The sequence below is a fragment of the Xyrauchen texanus genome, chromosome 36 (assembly GCF_025860055.1).
Source record: "Xyrauchen texanus isolate HMW12.3.18 chromosome 36, RBS_HiC_50CHRs, whole genome shotgun sequence".
In the NCBI taxonomy this organism is placed as follows: domain Eukaryota; kingdom Metazoa; phylum Chordata; class Actinopteri; order Cypriniformes; family Catostomidae; genus Xyrauchen; species Xyrauchen texanus.
In genome coordinates, this window is record NC_068311.1 from 3,508,763 (window position 1) to 3,530,011 (window position 21,249).

The window sequence follows — 21,249 nt, forward strand, 5'->3', positions numbered from 1 at the left end:
TGTCTGGCGATGGTAGACACGAACACCGGTTGCTCCGATGTCCATGTGTTGCAAAAGTCGGGCTTTTTTAACAAAAATAGCACCATTGTGGATCCGGAGTGGCCGCTGCGTGCTACCGCGCCGCCATCTTGTAGGAGGTCCATCCTCCTATGGCAAGTGTTACAGGAAGTTTGGGGTGAAATGTCACCTGAGTATCTGGACAAACTCAGAGCCATATAAAGGAGAGTTGCGACAACGGAAGTTCTAAATGCTTGATCGTCATGTGATTCACGTAGACTTCAGATAGTTCCAGGAAGTGCTTTGGCGGGCATTTCAAACTGTTAGAGTAGAGTGACAGAACTGCGATTTCTGGTAATTAGTAGTCAATAAATGCATTTATTTTATATATTTATGTAACGCACCGACATATGTATGTAGCATGAGTATGTTGTTACAGCGATGTTGTTTTTTTAAAGATCAAATCAGCTAATATTTGAGGATTAGTGTTCAGCTACCGTTATTTGCCTCAACTTATTTCAGGCTAGGGTTTCTGTTGCCTTTTTATGTTACCTCATGTTCATTGTTTTCACTAATCTCATGGTAAATAATGTCATATTTATGACTTTTCGGATAGTACAGAGACAGGCTGGTGACAGGTGATTTCCAGCTCGCACCGCACAATGGGTCAATGAACTATTAACTATTAGCAGCAGTTACGTAAATGTAAAATTTAGTGAAATGAAGCTTATTGTTTACAATTCTTACAATTCTATATATAGTAATATAATTATTTATGTATTATAAATATTATATATATAATGTATAATTCTTACAATACTTATTCATATACACAATATATTCAGCTTTAAAACAACTTAAGCATACTCGTATATAAACTGCCGTTCAAAAGTAATGAGGCTGAAAATCCAGCTTGGCATCACAGGAGTAAATTACATTTTAAAATATAATACTTTATCCAGCTCCAATCCTTGCCTAATCTGGTAGTTATCCGATAACATCCCTTATCTCCTAATTTAATGAGTAATACTCAACTATAAGGTTTTAATTTACAAGTTATTTTTATTTAGATGTACTGATAATATACAGAATAAGATAATATTATTCTTTAAACGTCTCACCTTTTAAAAGTGCGTCATAAGCGGTTTGTTCTGCTGCATCTCTACGGCGCGGCATGTGTTTGCTGCTACTTCCGGGAACTATTGAGAGGCTCCACGAGCCGCCATTGCTGTAAAAAAAAAACGTTCCATTGGAGTCAATGGAGTTGTCGCAACTCTCTCTCTATATGGCTCTGGACAAACTGACAGCTAGAAGGAGAAGGATCTGCAAAGCCGTCATTGCTGCACATGGAGAATTTATTTTTTTATGATAACATTTGAAGTTTTTTCAAATTGTAATAGTAATTTTTCACAGTGTGATCAGTTGAATGCCACTTTGGTGAATAAAAGAACCAATTTCTTTCCATAAGTGCAAAATCTGTACATTATTCCAAACTTTTGGCTGTCAGTGTATGTAAAGGAAATCAATACAAACCATTAAATCCTAATGGAATGTGGCCCAAAACATTGCTACATCCGTAATGGTATTTGTAGTGAAAACCAAATCCTCTCTCTTTTTTCAGGACAATCCTTAGTATACAAAATAAGTATTCTCACACTTTCTGGATAATATGGTTAAATTCCACATTGACAAACTATAAAACAAACTAATTGTCCTTAGTGATATTAAGATGATGTTGTTAATTTCTTCTTTACAAATGCATACATGTAAATGAATGGGTGTAAAGTGCTTTGAATTCCGTTAAGGTTAAAAAGGTGCTATATAAGTGCAGACCATTTACATATGATAATCTACACCGTAACGAATTAGGTGAAAACAGGGAACTATTTGTGAATGAAATGGGCCTTTCAGCAGCTCTTTTATAAGTGATGGCCCATTTATTTATTTCAGGTCATTAACACTGATAAAAAAAACTTTATTCTGTGTTGATTAAGTCAACAAAGGTGTTTATTGTAGAAATACAGAATATTTTTAAAAGGCTAAATTTTTCTGATTTTTAAAACAGCTTTGTGTTACTTTTACTATTGTAGACTGAAAGTTCTGGTCACCATTCACTTTGTATGGCATTGTATGGCCATACAGAGCTGAAATAGGTTTCTACATTCGCTTTTGTTCTGCTGAAGAAAGTCATACACATCTGGGATGGCTTGAGGGTGAGTAAATGATGAGAGAATATTCATTTTTGGGTGAAATATACCTTTAATGTAATCACTACAATCCCACTATTCCCCAACATTAAACAAAAACATCTCTTAGTATGTCACAATAGCACATTGTTCTTCAAACCTCACCTAGATGAAAAGCACACACACGATTACTTGAGGTAAATTTAGCAAATTAATCTCTCAGAAGATATCTTACTTAAAAGCATTGAATCTAAAGATAAACGTTGCTCATTTGGACATCTTTGGACAGTTTCTCACATGAAGCTTTAGGGATCTTAACTGGCTGAAACTTTTCCCACATGTGGTGCAGTGGTACGGTTTCTCTCCAGTATGCACTCTCATGTGTGATTTAAATTGTCCCGATAGAGTAAAGCTTTTTTCACAATATGAGCACTTGTGAGGTTTTTCTCCAGTATGAATCAACAGGTGCTGTTTCAAGAGTTTGGTTGAGCTGAAGCCCTTCCTGCACACAAAGCACACATGATCTCTTACAGCCGTATGAATTCTCTGGTGGTCTTTAAGATAGCTTGGTCGTGTAAAACTCTTTCCACACAAAGAACACAAGTGTGGTTTCTCATTTGTATGAGCGTACATGTGATTTTTTAGACAAAATGCAGTCGTAAACTTTTTACCACACTGATCGCAGTTAAAAGGCTTCACCCCTGAGTGTCGGAGCAGATGGTCATTGAGAATTTCTTTCTTTGTGAAACTTTTCCCACACTGTTGACATGTGTAAGGTCTCTCTCCGGTGTGAATTCTCATGTGTCTATTAAGGTGTGAGTTAGTCGAGAAACTCTTTCCACACTCATTGCAGGTGAACGGCTTCTCTCCAGTATGAATTGCCAGGTGTCTTTTAAAGTCTGATTTATCTGCAATACACTTTCCACACTCATGGCACGTGACGGGAGTTTTTGCTCTTGTTCTTTGAGTTCCCTTTTGTGACAAATTATTTTTAGTCCATGAACAACTGATATGTTCTCCTCCAGTTGTGAACTTAGGTTTCTGATGTCCCTCCTCTTGACTTTTCTCTTTCAAATCCATCAGGCCTAAAATGAAAGTAAATAATTAATACAGTAAAAGTTTAAATCTGTCATGCTCATATTAATATCATCAAATCTGTTCCACAACTGCTTCACAATGTTTTTTTCATTTAGATACATACAATGTTATTGTCAAAGCTCTTGTGACTTTCTAACTTCCAAATATGGTGAACTGCATGAAGTTTTGTTACAATAATTCTCCTCAGCAGTGAATAATAGAAAACCAAAAATGGACACCAACCTATTTGTTCCTCAGTATCTTTATGACCCTCTATATTTATTTGGGACGGCTCTGGATAACTCGTCTTCTTTCTCCTTCCTCACAAGTACATCACACATATATCAGTCGTTTCACCTCGAGTTCTTCCTGCTGGTCTGAAGAACTTCTTCTCTTGTAAGCTGATTGAAATATTCACAGTATTTATTGGCCAATCGTTGTGGGCGTGGCTTCACTGAAGGTGTGAATCATGATCGCTGTGAGATATTGAGGCCCAAACAATCTGCAACATTAAAAACAAGTAACTGAATTTATATGTATTGAAGGATATATTTCATATATTTCAAATCTCATGTTGATATATTTTGTTAAAAGAGAATGTAAGAATAAATAAATACAGACAGGAATGTAGGAATAAACAGGACTGTGAAACTTGACTGTTCATTGAGTTCTGAGACAGGAAATGGGAACTTCCACATCTTGTTACCCCTATCCAACCCCTAGTCTGGAGGGGAATGCAACAATAGGAATGCATTTACAACCCCAATTCCGAAAAATCTGGGACCATATGAAAAATGCTAATAAAAACAAAAATGAGAGATTTCTAATTTATATTCACCCGTTGCTATATTGAAAGCACTACAACCACACATGATGGTTTACCCAGTGAATTTAATATTTTTTTTTTGGTTATTTTTGTGTGTGTGTGTGTGTGTGAAAATGAACAGTAATTTCAAATCAACATGCTCAAAAAAAATTGGGACAGTCGAGTGTTTACCACTGTGAAACATCCCCATTTCTTCCAATAACACTTATTAAGCATTTGGGCACTTAAGACACAAGTTTGTTAAGTTTAAAAATTGGAATTTCCCCCATTCATCCATTATGCAGGCTTTAGCTGCACAATTGTACGGGGTCTTCGTTGCCGTATGGTGTGCTTAATAACACACATTCTCAACTGGAGATTGTCAGGGCTACATGCAGGCCAATCTAGCACCCGTACTCTCTACTTACACAGCCATGCACTTGAAATCCGGGCAGTATGTGGTTTCAAGTTGTCCTGCTGACAAGTCCTTCAGAGTCTCGTTTAAGAAACTGACCAGTACATGCAAGTGAAAAGAAGACTCTGAGATGTTGGCATTTTAAGCAGACTTTCAAAGAAAAAGCCACTTCAGAAACGGTCAAAATGGTAAACAGAGCAAAAAAAAACAACAACTTTAAATGTAATATAAATGAATTAATTAAAATGTGAGGTGTTGAGCTGCTGTTTGAAGAGTCTGATCATAACGTCCATGAAAAGTGTCCTACAAACCAATGACATCTTTGAGAAGGGCTACAGAAAACGGGATGACATTTCATCTGCATATTTTAATAAACTGACAAACTAAAAAGTGGTGGTGGTGCAGTGGGCTAAAGCACATAACTGGTAATCAGAAGGTCGCTGGTTCGATCCCCACAGCCACGACCATTGTGTCCTTGAGTAAGGCACTTAACTCCAGGTTGCTCCGGGGGGATTGTCCCTGTAATAAGTGCACTGTAAGTCGCTTTGGATAAAAGCATCTGCCAAATGCATAAATGTAAATGTAAAATGGTGTTATTGCTGCAAGTGGAGGATTCTTGGATTAACAGAATGTGTGGACAATACAGCATTTAATTCAATAGAAATAGACACTTGTAGCATTATAAATAGCTTTACTGTAATTCTTGATCAATTTAAAACACCCATGGAGAAGCAAATTACCATTTTCTTTTAAAAAAACTTTCAAATATCATGGCGATTTCAAACATTTAATAGGTATAGTGTAAATAAATGCTGTTAAGACACTTATGTCAGTTCACAGATCCCTCTACAAATTAAAAGTACTTGCAGTCTCTATATGATGACAAAGATTTAATAAAAATTGCACTGATAGCATTTGTATTTATTATGTTAATATTAAATAAGTAAGTGAGTGGTGTGTTGTTTAAGTGTAAACATGAATATTCTTTTTAGTTAAATACTTAATCTTGTTTTTGTTATACAGGGTTGGTAATAGATTTTTAAATGGATTTCAATAGGCGATAATTACAGTACAGACGTTTGCTTCAGACTATTCATGATACCAACGAAATGTGCTTAATGTGGCAATTAACAGATCTTCATCGCCATAATAAATTAGGTGAAAACTGGGAATTATTCAAATGAAACAAATGAGCTTTTCAGCAGCACCATTACAAAGTGATGGCCCTAGCATTTCAGTTTCAGGGTAATCAGGAGAGTTCTAAAATGATTCACTGTAAATTAAGTGAACATAATTGCTTATGGTTAGAAATAGAGAGCAAATCGGTTATGCTCTATTTACAAAATGAAGGATGTAATTATACTTTATCTCTAAGACCAATAATACAACAAGGGAAATGCGACTCTCTTTCCTCTCTTACTCTTATGGTGCAGCATTATACACTGCCTTTGTATTGAAAGACATGCAGTGTAGTATGTAAAAAATATTGTATCATATAGTACAATATGATGCTATCAATACAATAGCTTATGTATTGTTCAATACATAAATAAATACATAACTGTGTTAATACGCCTTTTGCTTTAGAAGTGTTTTAAAACCAAGAAGTGCCACATTGGGCTTGGGAAGTGCAACAGAGGGCAGTGGTGGCTCAGTGGTTAAGGCTCTGGGTTACTGACTGAAAGGTCAGGGGTTCAAGCCCCACCACTGCCAAGATACCACTGTTGGGCCCTTGAGCAAGGCCCTTGACCCTATCTGCTCCAGAGGTGCTGTTTCATGGCTGACCCCAGCTTAGTTGGGATATGTGAAAACAACTGCATTTTGTTGGCTCTATACCTGTACTCATGCACAATGACAATAAAGTTGAATCTTAATCTTGAAAGAAGCAAAATATAGTCTCCTCCCTGGAGAGGCAGCGCTGAGCACTCACACCCCAGTAGTATCCAACTGCAGAACAGAGCTGCTGGTAAAGTTAAGAATGCCAGAAAATGTGTTTTCAACAACATGGAAGCGGGGAAAATCTATGTGTGCAGGTTGTTTTTTTTCTTCAACCTGCAGCTCTGTGGGTATCACTGCCCCAGTGTAGTGATGGGGACAAATCCCAGGGCACTTCTCGTAAAGTGTAGGGGTGTAACCCTGGTGTCCTGGCCAAATTCCCCACATTGGCCCTCATCAATTATGGCCTCCTAATAATCCCCATCCATTAATTGGCTGTATCGCTCTACTCTCTCCTCTCCACCAAGTGTACTGGTGCACTATGGCTGCCGTTGCATCAACCAGGTGCAACAAAATGTTTTTATAAATATATTTTCATGCACACAGAGTTGTTGACTAGCTACACTGGTGGCCAAAAGTTTGGAATAATGTACAGATTTTGCTCTTATGAACAGAAATTGGTACTTTTATTCACCAAAGTGGCATTCAACAAATCTCAATGAATAGTCAGGACATTAATAGTGTAAAAAATGTCAATTACAATTTAAACAAAAAAAAATGTTAAACTACTTCAGAGAGTTCTCTTCAAAGAATCCTCCATCTGCAGCAATGACGGCTTTGCAGATCCTTCTCATTCTAGCGGTCAGTTTGCCCAGATACTCAGGTGACCTTTCACCCCACACTTGTCTGTGTGTGTCTTGTCGGGCACTTCTCACGCTCCTTACAGTCTATCTGATCCCACAAAAGCTCAATGGGTTTTAGATCCGTAACACTCTTTTCCAATTATCTGTTGTCCAATGTCTGTGTTTCTTTGCCCACTTTAAACTTTTCTTTTTGTTTTCTGTGTCAAGTGGCTTTTTCTTTGCAATTCTTCCCATAAGGCCTCCAGAGTCTTCTCTTTACTGTTGTACATGAAACTGGTGTTTAGCAGGTAGAATTCAATGAAGCTGTCAGCGGAGGACATGTGAGGCGTCTATTTCTCAAATTAGAGACTCTGATGTACTTATCCTCTTGTTTAATTGCACATCTGGTAAGCTTATTTTAATGAACCAAATAGCTTTCAACTGTATTTGATATAATGGCCAATGATTTTTCTAGTCCCAAATTACCAATTTAGCGTGATTACTCAAAGGATAAGGTGTTGGAGTGATGGCTACTGGAAATGGGACCTGACTAGATTTGATCAAAAATGACTTGGTGATGGTGCTGTTTTTTACATCAGTAATGTCCTGACTATACTTTGTGATCAGTTGAATGCCACTTTGGTGAATTAAAGTACAAATTTCCTTCCAAAGCAGCAAAATCTATCAATTTTTCAAAACATTTCGCCACCAATATATATTTCCAAACCCTCATAGTCTCATTGCAAGCAAGACTTTTCATTTCTCAATGTATTTTAATGGCTATAATTAATACAATCAAGTTGTTAAAGATACATATGCATATATTATAGACTGATTAATGTTTCCCAAATGATATAGAAAATTTATATAAGTAATGTAAGCCATTGCTAATACCCAAAATAAAAGTAAAATGTCCTACAAAACTCAACAGCAACACATTCATTTGCTGAACTAAAACAGTGAAAACTCTTAACGCAACTTCTTAGATGATGATTTCTTTTGTGAGAAGCTTGTGCATCATATACCAAGTCATCTGAGGGCATTCAATCACTTTATTCATCTCTTAAGTCAAATAAGATCATTAATAAAGTCTATAAACAGCACTGAAATCCAATGACATCTATGTTGATGTCAATTCATTGGTTCTGTTCACTCTTACAGTTTTACAGACACCTTAATCGGTTGAAACTTTGGAGGGCATGTGGGAAGGTTTCTCTCTGGTATGAAATTTCTCATTCAAAAGTCTTCTCTCCAGTATAAGTTCTCGTGTGAGTATTAAGTGTTCCTGTAAAACTCTTTCCACACTGTGGGCACATGTAAGGCTTTTCTCCAGTGTGAATTTCCATGTGACTTTTCAGCAGTTCTTTTGCTCTGAAACTCTTTCCACACTGAGAGCATATGAACGGTTTCTCTCCAGTGTGAATTCTCATGTGTTTCTTAAGATATTTTTTAAGTGTGAAACTCTTTCCACATTGAAGGCAGGTGAAAGAGTTTTTGGTTTCTGTTCTTTGAGTTGACTCTTGAGAGAATTTCTTCTCAGTCTGTGAGCAACAAGAAGATTCTTCTTCTTCTTGTATGAAGTTAGAAGATTTCTGTTCCTGACATTTCTCCTCCACTTCATTCAGTTCTTGACTTTCCTCTTTCAGTTCCATGATGTATAAAATAAACATTAAATTCCCAAATTAAACGAGCACAAATGTGAAATGAAACAAAATAAACATTATAAGCAGAAAATAACAGATGTGAAGTTTCTATTTACTGTAAAAAATAAAAAGTTGACCAAACTTAAAGTAAGGTTAGGCATTTTTAAAGTTTACTCAACTTTAGGTGATTAAGTTGTACCATTTTAACAATTCACGTTGGACTATCAATTCCATGAACTATATACAATAAGTTCAGTAAACTCAAAAATATCAATGGTTTATTAAGTTCAATACATTTGAATTTTTAAGTATAGTTATCCATAATTGTTATTTTTTGGGGGATTTTCTCCCATTTTCTCCAAAATATGGAATGCCCAATCCCCATTGCTCTCTAGGTCCTCGTGGTAGCGCGGTTACTCACCTCAATCCGGGTGGCAGAGGACAAGTTCCAGTTGCCTCCGCTTCTGAGACTGCAATCTGCGCATTTTATCAAGTGGCTCGCTGTGCACAACACCGCAGAGACTCACAGCATGTTGAGGCTCATGCTACTCTCCGTGATCCACGCACCCCATTGAGAGTGAGAACCCCTAGTCGTGACCACAAGGAGTTTATCCCATGTGACTCTACTCTCCCTAGCAACCAGGCCAATTTGGTTGCTTAGGAGACCTAGCTGGAGTCACTCAGCATGGCCTGGATTCAATCTTGCGACTCCAGAGGTGGTAGTCAGCGTCAATAATTGCTGAGCTACCCAGTCCCCGTCAGAATTTGCAACATTTTAAAAAACATTAAAAATGAGATAAAATTGCTTCAGAATCAACCACACACAATGATCATACAGATTAGGATTTTTTTCAGTGCATAGTGAGAAACAGATGGAAAGTGCTGTGGTAGTTTTTGTTGCTATTTAGTGTTTTGGGATAAAATTAAAAAGAGCCATTTGTGTGTCTGCTTGAATTAATTTTTAGAGTTATCTTCTAACTTGAGTTCGTCACTGGGTTTTAGTTTTTTTGACCAATGAAATGTGCTTAATATAGCAATTTACAGATCTTAAATCACCAAAATTGATTAGGTGAAATCAGGGAATTATTCATGTGAAACAAAGACAGCTCCATTAAAAGTGGTGGCCCTGGTATTTTTGGCTGGACCTGGCAAATGCCTATGGATTGGTTCACACCACCTCGTCAGCTATACACTGGAGTTTTTCCATCTACCAGAGTGTATTAGGAACTTGGAAGACAGTTACTATGGGGACCTGAACATATGTCATGGCACAACTGGTTGGCAGCAACTGAAAAAAGGAATTTCAATAGGACGTTCAACCTCTCCCATTCTGTTCACAGCTGCATTTGGGACCATCCTAATTGGTGCTAGTCTGAGAAATCTGTGCACAGTCTGGGGTGAGATTGCCAGCACTGGACAGCTATATGGACGATGGCACAAGCATCATCCAGACTGCTGCATGTACATACAAACTCATGAAAAGGCTAGAAGAGCTATTGACATGTGCCAAGATTAAAATCACGTAGCCTTTCAATTTTTAAAGAGAGTTAGGAGCAACCAGATAGCGTTTGATGTGGATGAGGAAAGAATCCTGGTGCTGGCAAAGCAGCCTATTCAATGTTTAGGGGGAGAATACACAGCAGATCTTTCAGATAAACATATGGCAGGGTTGGTTCTGAAGCAGCTGGAAGAGGGCATGGATAAGTTATACTATTGTCATCCCCAAGGCAAATACAAGGTCTGGTGTTGCCAATTTACGTTGTACCATCACATAATGTGGCCACTAAAAAGGTGTGAGATCACTGCAGAGGCAAAGGCAAGGATGGACACAAAGGCCAACAGTTAAATCAGGAAGTGCCTGGGCTTGCTACATTGTCTTTCAGATGTAGCATCTGAAATGCTACACCCAGTGTGATGGACGGTATGCCCTGCTTAAAAGACTAGCTTTACCAGCATGTAATTCCCATACAGATATATGATGGTTATTCTGGTTAGGTGCTGGTCTAGCTGATGGACCAGCATAGCCATGCTTTTCACCAGCTAAACCTTGTTGGAGAAGCTTGTTGACCAGCATGGTCTTTCTGATGAAGCTGGTTAAGCTAGTTTAAAAGCCTGGTGGGGACACCAGCAATCCATGCTGGTGAACCAGTACCCAAAACACAACATAAGCGGTGACAAGCAATGCTATTCTTTCAGCAGGGTGGGAGGGTACATCTGATAGAGTTTTGGGATGGGCTGACCTATGGACAGGCCAGGCTATGTTTTCTAATAAGATCCACCTATGATATTCTTCCAATCCCTGGGAATTTGTCTCTGAGGTATGACAAAGAGGAAAGCTGCCCCCTATGTAAGGCCCCAAGAGCAAATCTGCACATAATCAAATTCAGCAAAAGCTGGCTAAGATCCTAGAGATGTGTAGAATAAACAAAGGTAATCATGCTCCTCAGAAGAATTTTATTGAGTTTGTCAATAAGTCGGGAGGTGCCGCACAAGCACTGCACAGAGGGAAGCTAGATCAATCCTGGCACCTGGAAGCGATTGATCAATGGTGGTTGACCTTGGCCTGCAGCTGAAATTTCCTTCAGAGGTCAGCATTACCTCCTTGAGGCCGGATGTAGTGTTATGGTCAGCGTCAGCTAGAAGAGTCAAAATGATTGAGCTAACTGTCCCTTGGGAATAAGAACTGGAGGCAGCCCCAGAAAGAAAGAAGCTAAAATATTCTTATCTGGCTGCAAAGTGCAGGGAAAATGGATGGAGGGCTACAACTTACCCTGTGGATATCAGGTTTCGAGGCTTCATTGGAACGTCAATGCAGCATCTATTGAAAGACATTGGTATAATTGGATCCACGTTGAAGAAGTCTCTGAAGGCAATGGAAGAGGAGGCTGAGAAAGGGAGCTTCTGGTTATGGTTAAGAAGAAAGGATGAAAAGTGGGGCGTGCAGAAGTGAGAAACTAGGAATAGGGAACATTTGTGATATGTAGTGAGGTATTATGTGGGAGAGGGAAAGCGGTGGGAGGAATTATTGACCTCTGACCCACTCTGTCCTTGTCTGGGGGTTTCTGGAGAGGGATTGAGCAGGGGGAAAAAACCATGCCAAGCTAGGTATTGGAGGGGTAGCTGACAAAGTCCTCGCCTCTCATGTAGCTGTCCTATTTAATCTTTTGGGGGATTGGTTTAAGGATAGGCTTTGGAGAGGTTGTAGGCATAGTCTGATAGCTTGTCTTTACTAACAGAGAAGAGTCCTTGGAAGTAGGGTAGGACTGCTCATAGTGGGAGGGGGGTGTTCAAGCCCTGGCTGCATTTTATTACCTGTAAAGAAGGAATGTCTTGATGGGAATGCAAAAATGACAAGCATTGGAAAGGATCTGGTGTCCAGCTGCGGGGAGTGGCAAGGAGATATCCCTGACCACTGCCCCAAAACTAGGAGATGCTCTGGAATTAATTGGGAGAAACACATGTGATGGGTGGCTCTTGGCTGATGACCACATAGCTGGATGACTGAAAGCACTGATAGGCAATGATATCCAGCAGGATTAGACAGCTACCTGTGCATCTGACTGTCAGGCTATTGACATTAATGCAACAAACATTTCAGAATAATCAGGAAAGGTCTGAAATCTCTGTAAAATAAGCCAACATAATTGTTTGCTTAGAAATAGAGAGCATTTGGTTAAGCTATATTTAAAACATTTGGAAGTTAATGATAATTTTTCTCTAAGATAATAACACAATAAAGGAAATACAACTTAATATTTATATGTGGCCTAGGATTTTAAATAAAGAGTGCAGGATACATTTTTAAAGTGCTTATATTGTCTCTCAATAACAGACTCCTTTGGAAGATTTTTAATATGATGCATGAACAAGCCACATGGACTAATTTGGATCCTTTTTTTTTTTTGCTTTAAAGTGTCGCACTATCCACTGCCATTGTATTGGGAAGACAGACAGTGATATTCATTAAAATATCAAATATTCAGTAGTTTAGGGCACTGATCAGGGAGTCTGCCATTTCTAGTGCTTTCAATGAATATCCAGTTAATTATACATTGAAAAAGATCTGCACAACACAAGATTTTGCTCCTTATTTGTTTCTCATAATTCATGTACAATCAGCACATGTGGCCTTTTGAGAAATTTTAATGACAGTAATGAATTACATTCAAGCAAGAACTCACACACATCAGAGATTGACTGATTTATGCAAACTAATTACACAGCAGAAATAATGGTATGACAAAAATGACATTTATCCACATCCATATGTTCATCCACACTGTTAGAGCTGTGGACAAGCTCAATTTCCAAACACAAAGTCACTCTTTTAGTCTCTTAAATGCAGTGCAAGCAAGTCTGTTAATTTCTAAATGCCTTTTAATGGATATAATTAAACAAATCAAGTTGTTATAGATACAGAGGGAGTTCTAATAGACTGAATAAAGTCATTGCAAATTCCCAACAAAAAAGTAAAAGATCCTACAAAACTCAACAGCAACACATTCATTTTCTGAACTAAATCAGTGAAAACACTTACTGCAATTTCTTAGATTATATAATCTAAGGGCATTCAATCACTTTGAACCATGAACTTATTTTAAGTCAAATAAGATCATTAATAAAGTCTATAAACAGCACTGAAATCCAATGACAGCTATGTTGATAATGTCAAGTCATTGTTTCTGGCGACACAAAGTTTAAGTGAGTCTCTACGTACTGTCATTGTAATTCAGCAAACAAGACGTTCATTTAATTCTCTTCTTGTGTTCCGCAGAAAGAAAGTAATCGGGAATGACGAAAGGGTAAATGATTTTCAGCTGAATGATATCTTTAATTTCATGCTATTTACTGGAAAGTGTTGTTCACTTTTACAGTTTTAAAGACTCCTTAATCGGTTGAAACATTGGAGGCCATGTGGGAAGGTTTCTCTCTGGTATGCACTTTCACATGTGATTTCAGGTGTCGTGACATAGTGAATCTCTTGTCACAATGAGAGCACTTGTACGGTTTTTCTCCAGTATGAACTCTCTCATGTGCTTTCCGTTGCACCGAATAAGCAAAACTCTGGTCACAATGTGAGCACTTGTAAGGTTTCTCTCCAGTGTGAATTCTCATGTGTGGTTTCAATTGGTTGGCTGCAATGAAGCCCTTTCCACACACAAAGCACACATGATCTCTCTCACCGGTATGTATTTTCTGATGATCTTTCCAATAGCTCAGCTTTAAAAAACTCTTACCACAAAACGAACACAAGTGTGGCTTTTCATTTGTATGAACTTTAAGGTGTGCTGTTAGCCATGAATGCATTATAAATTTTTTACCGCAGCGATCACAGTTAAATGGCTTTTCACCAGAGTGACTGCGGAGATGACTTGTGAGACTGTATGCACGTGTGAAACTTTTTCCACACAGATGACACGTGTAAGACTTCTCTCCAGTGTGAATCCTCATGTGACACTTGAGGTGTTCATTTAGTCTGAAACTCGTTCCACATTGAGTGCATTTAAATGTCTTCACTCCTGTGTGAAACCTCATGTGACAATTCAGATTTGATTTACGTGAAAAACTCTTTCCACACTGAGGGCACATGTAAGGCTTCTCTCCAGTGTGAATTTCCATGTGACTTTTCAGCAGTTCTTTTGCTCTGAAACTCTTTCCACACTGAGAGCATATGAACGGCTTTTCTCCAGTGTGAATTCTCAAGTGACTATCAAGATTTGCTTGACGTGTAAAACTCTTTCCACATGTATTGCAGATGAACTTCTCTCCAGTGTGAGTTCTCATGTGAGTATTGAGTGTTCCTTTACGTGTAAAACTCTTTCCACACTGAGGACACTTGTAAGGCTTTTCTCCAGTGTGAATTTTCATGTGACTGTTCAGCTGTTCTTTTGCTCTGAAACTATTTCCACACTGATGGCAGGTGAACGGCTTCTCTCCAGTGTGAATTCGTATGTGAATATTAAAGTATTCTTTACGTGCAAAACTCTTTCCACACTGATGGCAGGCAAACTTCTCTCCCGTGTGAATTCTCATGTGTTTCGTAAGGTTTTTTTTAAGTGTGAAACTCTTTCCACACTGAAGGCAGGTGAAAGAGTTTTTGGCTTCTGTTCTTTGAGTTGACTCTTGAGAGAATTTCCTCTCAGTCTGTGAGCAACAAGAAGATCCTTCTTCTTCTTCTTCTTCTTCTTCTTCTTCTTGTATGAAGTTTGAAGATTTCTTCTCCTCCAGTTCTTGACTTTCCTCTTTCACTTCCATGATGTCTAAAACAAACATTAAATTCCCAAATTAAACGAGCACAAATGTGAAAGGTAACAAAATAAACATGAATAGCAGAAAGTAACAGATGTCAATTTCTATTTCTATATGATCCTAGATTGTAAAATGTCATGTTCACAAGACAGTAATTCGAAAACCTGGTAGACAACTTCTATACAAGTTTAAGATCTATATGCATTTAGTATGTGATGTAGTCGTATGGTTATGTTCATTTAACCATTTTCGTTATTTGATTAATCGCTAACACTTCACAAAAACACCACAATTTTTATACTAAATGTGGTGTATTAAATGAAAAGAGGAAATTATAATCAGTCTGTTGAGTTCATTACTTGGCCAGTTGGAGTCGGCAAATCACACACACACCTGTAAAAGAGTATATACGTACAGTCAAGGGTGTACAGACGGTGTGCACATATTTATGGCAAGTTCATCTGATAGAGCATTGCACTTGCGATTCAAAGGACTGGTGTGCGCATCCTGCAGATGGTGTGAGTTGACATGTGAGCCGAAAGTGTCATAGAAGCACCACAAAATGACACGGTTCCGTCAGTAATTGCATTTTTCATCTTAAATTTTCTTTTTATGACACTATTAGAGTAGGGAGGTCAGTTGTGTTGATTTACCACTCAATAGAGCTTTAACCTTAAAAACTTAATCTGTTAGGTAGAACATTTAACTCGCTTTTAGCACCACACAGTGGATATTTCAGCTCGGAACTACCGCAAAATGTGTAAGGAACGCATTTAATATAATTTTGCAAAAATGTCACCACAGAACACGCCCGCTGAATGATCCTCACCAGTCAATAATGAAGGATGCAAAATGGACACCAACCTCTTTGTTCCTCAGTATCTTTATGTTTTATGTTGTATGGCTCTGGATCACTCGTGTCCTCTCTCTGCTCTTTAACAAACTCCATCCTTTATCCAAGTACCTCACACAGATTTCAGTTGTTACACCTGGAGTTCTTGTAGCTAGTCTGAAAACCAGACTTCAAATTCCTCAATGCCGACACGCTGTTTACAAACACGCCAGTGGAGCCCTTTGTCTGGGCAGCCTGGTCGCGAAAAATGCAGAAGGAAAAGTTGAAAAAGAGCCGGCGTTCACATCAGAGTAAGATGTCGTGCAAATCGACCCCCGCTACCCAGTATACTACTGGCAAATTTTCAGTCTCTGGACAACAAGCTCTGCGAGCTGAGAGCGCGGATCTCTTTCCAACGAGAGACAAGGGATTGCTGCGTTATCTGCCTTACAGACACTTGGACGTCTGCGGAGATTCCAGACCCAGCCATCGAACCCGCGGGGTTCTCCGTGCACTGAGCGGACAGAGCGAAAGACCTCTCAGGTAAAAGCAGATGTGGTGGTGTATGTTTTATGATCAACAAATCCTGGTGTGATCAGAGGTACGTACAAGACACAAGTCTTTCTACTCTCCTGATCTGGAATATCTCATGCTTCTGTGTCGACCATTCTGCCTACCGAGTGAATTCACAGCGGTCATTATCACTGCCGTGTACATCCCCCTACAAGCCAACACAGACCGGGCACTCAGGGAACTGTATGGTTGTATAAGTGAGCAGGAAACCGTGCACCCTGAGGCCGCATTCATTGTAACCGGGGACTTCATCAAAGCCAATTTGAAAACAATCGCACCAAAATACCACCAACATACCAGCTTCAACATACGGGGGGACCGGGTTTTGGACCATTGCTATTCTACTTTCCGGGATGGCTACAAATCCCTCCCCTGCCCACCATTTGGCAAATCAGACCACACTTCCGTTCTGCTTCTGCCCGCTTACAGGCAGAAACTGAAACAGGAAGCACCCACCCTCAGAATGATCCAGTGTTGGTCGGACCAATCAGACTCTGTGCTACAAGATGTTCTGGGAGATGTTCCGGTCCACCTTTTATATCTTAGTGCTGCCTTCGACACAATAGATCACAACATTCTCTTGAATAGGTTAGAGAATTATGTTGGCATTTGTGGAGCTGCTTCAGCATGGTTTATGTGCTATTTAGCAGACCGCTACCACTTTGTCTATGTAAATGAGGAATTGTCAAACCAAACAAAGTATGGAGTGCCACAGGGATCAGTTTTAGGGCCTCTGCTTTTCTCCATATATATGCTTCCCCTGGGAGATATTATCAGGAATTGTGGAATAAGTTTCCTCTCTTATGCCGATGATACCCAACTTTATATTTCATTAAAACCTGATGAGATTTCACAATTCTCCAAATTAGCAGAGTGTATCAATGAAATCAAATATTGGATGGCCAGAAATTTCTTTCTACTCAATTCTGATAAAACAGAGGTACTAATTATTATTGGACCAAAAACTCTCAAAATAAGCCGCTAAAATATAATTTGACTCTCGATGGATGAACTGTTAAATCATCTTCAACAGTGAAGAACTTAGGTGTTATATTTTATACCAATCTGTCCTTTGAAAATCAAATGACCAATGTTTGTAGAACAGCATTCTTCCACCTAAGAAATATTGCTAAATTACAGCACATGCTCTCTGTTGCTGATGCCGAAAAACTAATTAATGCGTTCGTGACCTCAAGACTAGATTATTGTAATGCATTACTGGGAGGATGTCCAGCAAGATCAATAAATAAACTTCAATTGGTTCAAAATGCAGCAGCCAGAGTGCTGACGAGAACCAAGAAATATGATCATATTAGCCCATTTTATCATCGTTACATTGGCTACCTGTTAAATTCCGTATTAATTTAAAAATTCTGTTAACTACATACAAAGCTTTGAATGGTCTAGCTCTGCAGTACTTAAGTGACCTTCTACCACGCTATATTCCATCATGTTCATTACAATCGCAAAATTATGGCCTGTTAATAGTTCCTAGAATATCAAAATCCACAAAAGCAGGTAGATCCTTTTCATATTTGGCTCCTAAACTATGGAATAGTCTCCCTAACACTGTTCGGGATGCAGACACACTCACTCAGTTTAAGTCTAGACTAAAGACTCATCTATTTAGCCAGACATACACCTAATTTATCCATCAACTCACAATTAGGCTGCTTTAGTTAGGTCTGCCGGAACCAGAAACCTTGATCATGATCTATAACTCAATAAATTTAATGGCATCTATGCTAATATTATTTGATTTGTTTCCCTGTCTCAACCTCAGGACTCCTATCCTGAGGTCACCAGAACCGGCTGGATCCAGCTCCATTCCTGCTTCATGTTGGACTCCACTGCTACGTGTCACTGTGTGATGATGACTAATAGCAGCCGGTGGCAGCCAAACATCACTTCAGTCTGTTATGATGGACTTCAGATGATGAACTGATGCAAACTCCAACCATAAGACATGGGATACTTCATATACCATTGCCTGAACCTTGGACCACACCGCACCTCACCGAAATTGTTCTTAAAGAGACATTAACCATATTAGCAGTGTCCATAACATCTATGCCATTTTAAGAGACACTACATGCATCAAAATAAAATGCATCTGAAAGAATTAAAAATGTAAAAAAAAACATGCTATTTGCGGTCTTCTGTGTTTTGCAGTATTAACAAATAATAACAGTTAAACTATTTAATTAAATAACATTTGAATATTGAAATTATTGGAAATCTACATATATTTTTATTATGATAAGAACCATCAGCATATCAGTAAAAAGCATGAAAATGCACAAATGCAAAAACTCAAATGCACAATCCAGAGAATTAATATGTCATATTAAATTTGTATTCTGTCTCGTTTTCACATTATTGCAGGGAAAAAACTACATAAACGGACGTGACAGTTTGTGAAAGTGGCACTTACCTATAGGCAACATGCATGAGCATTCCTCATCATTGCCAAATAATTTTGCCAGAACCTGCATAAAGTTCCCATTATAAATAAGATAGCGGAAGATTGTGCATACATGCACATGCTCTCTTCCCAACCCCATCTCTTCCCTGAAATAACCATATAAGGAGTGTACAACACCTGTTTTTAGTATGCATAACCTCATCTGCATATAATTGTCTTATGCATGATACAATCTTGACATGTAAGAATACGTAGAACACTTTTAGCACCACACAGAGGACATTTCTCCATAAGAACTGCCATGATATGTGCGATGAACCACAAAATGATTTACAAAAATGTTGCCTGAATGGCTGAATGTTCCTCAGAATTAAAAATGAACACTAACCAATTTGTTCCTCAGTATCTTCGTGTTGTATGTTGTATGGTTCTGAATAACTCATGTCTTCACTCTCCTCTTTCACAAACTCCATCATTTATCATATTATGTGACACTGATTTTAGTTGTTGCACCTGGAGTTCTTCCTGCTGGTCTGAAGCACTCTTGTAGGATGATGTAATAGGTCTATTCTCTATATTATTGGTGAATTGTTGTGGTAGTGGCTTCAGTGATGCTGTGAATCGTCATCGTTGTGAGTCCCAAATGATCTGCCAAAATAAACAACTAAAGTCACCATTTTTTTTTTATACAAATCCTGCTATTTAATCTTATACTATTGTAGCTTATTATGTTGACACGACAAAGCCAACACAATGTTATTGTTATTTCCAAAATCCCTAAACCAGGACGAAATATATCAATTGTAACTCCGAGCTTTTAAGCTACATCCACCATAATCAGATTTCAAAATGCTTGGGATCATACACTTACCGACTTCCGAAATCGAAATCATAATAGACAAAAACTAGGCATTACACATCAAATGACTAAGGAACACACGCACACTAATTTACTTTCAAGTTGATCTGTGTTAATCACACATTTTTGGAGAAACATGCACCCCACTACAAGGAGCTGCATGACTGGTGTAAACAAACATGGATACAGGAACTAGCTGCTGCTTTAGATGTTAAAAGATACAGGCCAAGTATCTTGAGGGTGAATACCCAGCTAGTATGGTCTCTAGACACTGCAATGTGAGGTGAGTGATGTCAAAAGTTACACTCCACTTGATTGCTTGTTTCGACATTTCCATTTCTTGAGCTTCATGACCCCGTGCACTCCATTTTCATTAGTTGCTCGACGTATGACTTCAGATTTGAGCTGTGGAGCATACAAGATTTCCTTTGTAGACATTGATAGAGTTTTGATATCCTTGGACAATATAGAAATCATAGTTGGAGGGTAAGAAATCTGTGTCTGCACCCATCGTACACTACGTGATTTTATACAACCCTGGCTTCCTCAAAATCTGCAGATTGGAACCGACTAGCCCCGATGTATACCAACTCAGCCCAATTGAAAATTGGCATAAAAGTTGTTTTGTGCATTCCAACCCTTATTTATCCCCTTGCGGACAATCAAATATATGAAAAATACTGAGTGACTCCAGCCAGGTCTCCTAAGCAACCATATAGCCCTGGTTGCTAGGCAGGGTAGAGTCACATGGGGTAACCTCATCGTGGTCACTATAATGTGGTTCGTTCTCGGTGGAGCACGTGGTGAGATGGGCGTGGATGCCGCAGTGGAGGCGTGAAGCCTCCACACACGCTATGTCTCCGTGGCAACACACTCAACAAGCCACAAGATAAGATGCGTGGGTTGACGGTCTCAGATGCGAAGGCGGCTTGGACTCGTCCTCCGCCAACTGGATTGAGGCGAATCACTACGCGACCACGAGGACTTAAAATCACATTGGGAATTGGGCATCAGTAACACCATCTACACAGGAAGTGTCAAAGTAAACACTAGAAATTACGTGCAGAAAGCATGGACCAATCAGCTTTGAGCTCGAGTAGACTTCAATGATGGTTAAATGAGTGAATAAACTATCTTTATTTTTCAACGGAAACCCACTGGTTTAAACATTTATATAATTAATTATATAACTATCATTGTAATGTTATTGTTGCTAAAATTGGGTGTACATGTGGTTGGATACATAAGATTTGGTAAACCAGAAAGTCTCTCTTTTTTTACGTCCACATGCGTGGACATTGCATTTTTACTTCGTTATGCGCAACGGCACAAGTCTTTGGTTGAAACGGCAACAAAACTACATCTGGTAAGAAACCTAATAAAGTTTTTACATTTAAACCTGTCTGAGTCTAAAGATTAAAGTCTCTAGTTTCACACAATATGCCATTTTTTACATTTGAGCGATTTAACGTGAAACGGCGTGCGGTTAAACACAATGACCACATACGTGGACTGTATGCCTTTCATTTATTATATCCTATATTCACTGTGCATTTTCACATTGCTAATTAATGGATGCATCTAATAACTGGTAAACGTTGCTTTAAGAGGCTTTATATGGAGTTAGGAT

The 21,249-nt window shown here is 38.7% G+C and overlaps 2 protein-coding genes across 2 annotated transcripts; both read right to left on the bottom strand.

Annotated features, from left to right (window-relative positions):
* Window positions 1-2,450: 2,450 nt before the first annotated feature.
* LOC127629460 (gastrula zinc finger protein XlCGF7.1-like) lies at window positions 2,451-8,690 on the bottom strand. The gene is made up of 2 exons (XM_052106563.1): window positions 8,362-8,690; window positions 2,451-2,961 (listed from the first exon to the last, which is right to left on the bottom strand). The coding sequence occupies exons 1-2, from the start codon at window positions 8,688-8,690 to the stop codon at window positions 2,451-2,453; spliced, it is 840 nt and encodes a 279-aa protein (XP_051962523.1).
* Window positions 8,691-12,776: 4,086 nt separating this feature from the next.
* On the bottom strand, window positions 12,777-19,361 carry LOC127629594 (gastrula zinc finger protein XlCGF57.1-like). Its single transcript, XM_052106706.1, has 2 exons — window positions 19,149-19,361; window positions 12,777-14,941 (listed from the first exon to the last, which is right to left on the bottom strand). The coding sequence occupies exons 1-2, from the start codon at window positions 19,234-19,236 to the stop codon at window positions 13,569-13,571; spliced, it is 1,461 nt and encodes a 486-aa protein (XP_051962666.1). The 5' UTR covers window positions 19,237-19,361; the 3' UTR covers window positions 12,777-13,568.
* Between the last annotated feature and the right edge of the window lie 1,888 nt (window positions 19,362-21,249).

What these genes read in the sequence shown, in the direction of transcription:
- LOC127629594 (XM_052106706.1), bottom strand. Translation starts at nt 19,236, where the DNA reads ATGATGGAGTTTGTGAAAGAGGAGAGTGAAGACATGAGTTATTCAGAA. An exon ending in AGATACTGAGGAACAAATTG is followed by an intron (nt 14,942 to 19,148) that starts GTTAGTGTTCAT and finishes TGTTTGTTTTAG; the next exon opens with ACATCATGGAAGTGAAAGAG.
- LOC127629460 (XM_052106563.1), bottom strand. Translation starts at nt 8,690, where the DNA reads ATGGAACTGAAAGAGGAAAGTCAAGAACTGAATGAAGTGGAGGAGAAA. An exon ending in GAAATTCACACTGGAGAAAA is followed by an intron (nt 2,962 to 8,361) that starts GCCTTACATGTG and finishes CACCGGAGAGAG; the next exon opens with ACCTTACACATGTCAACAGT.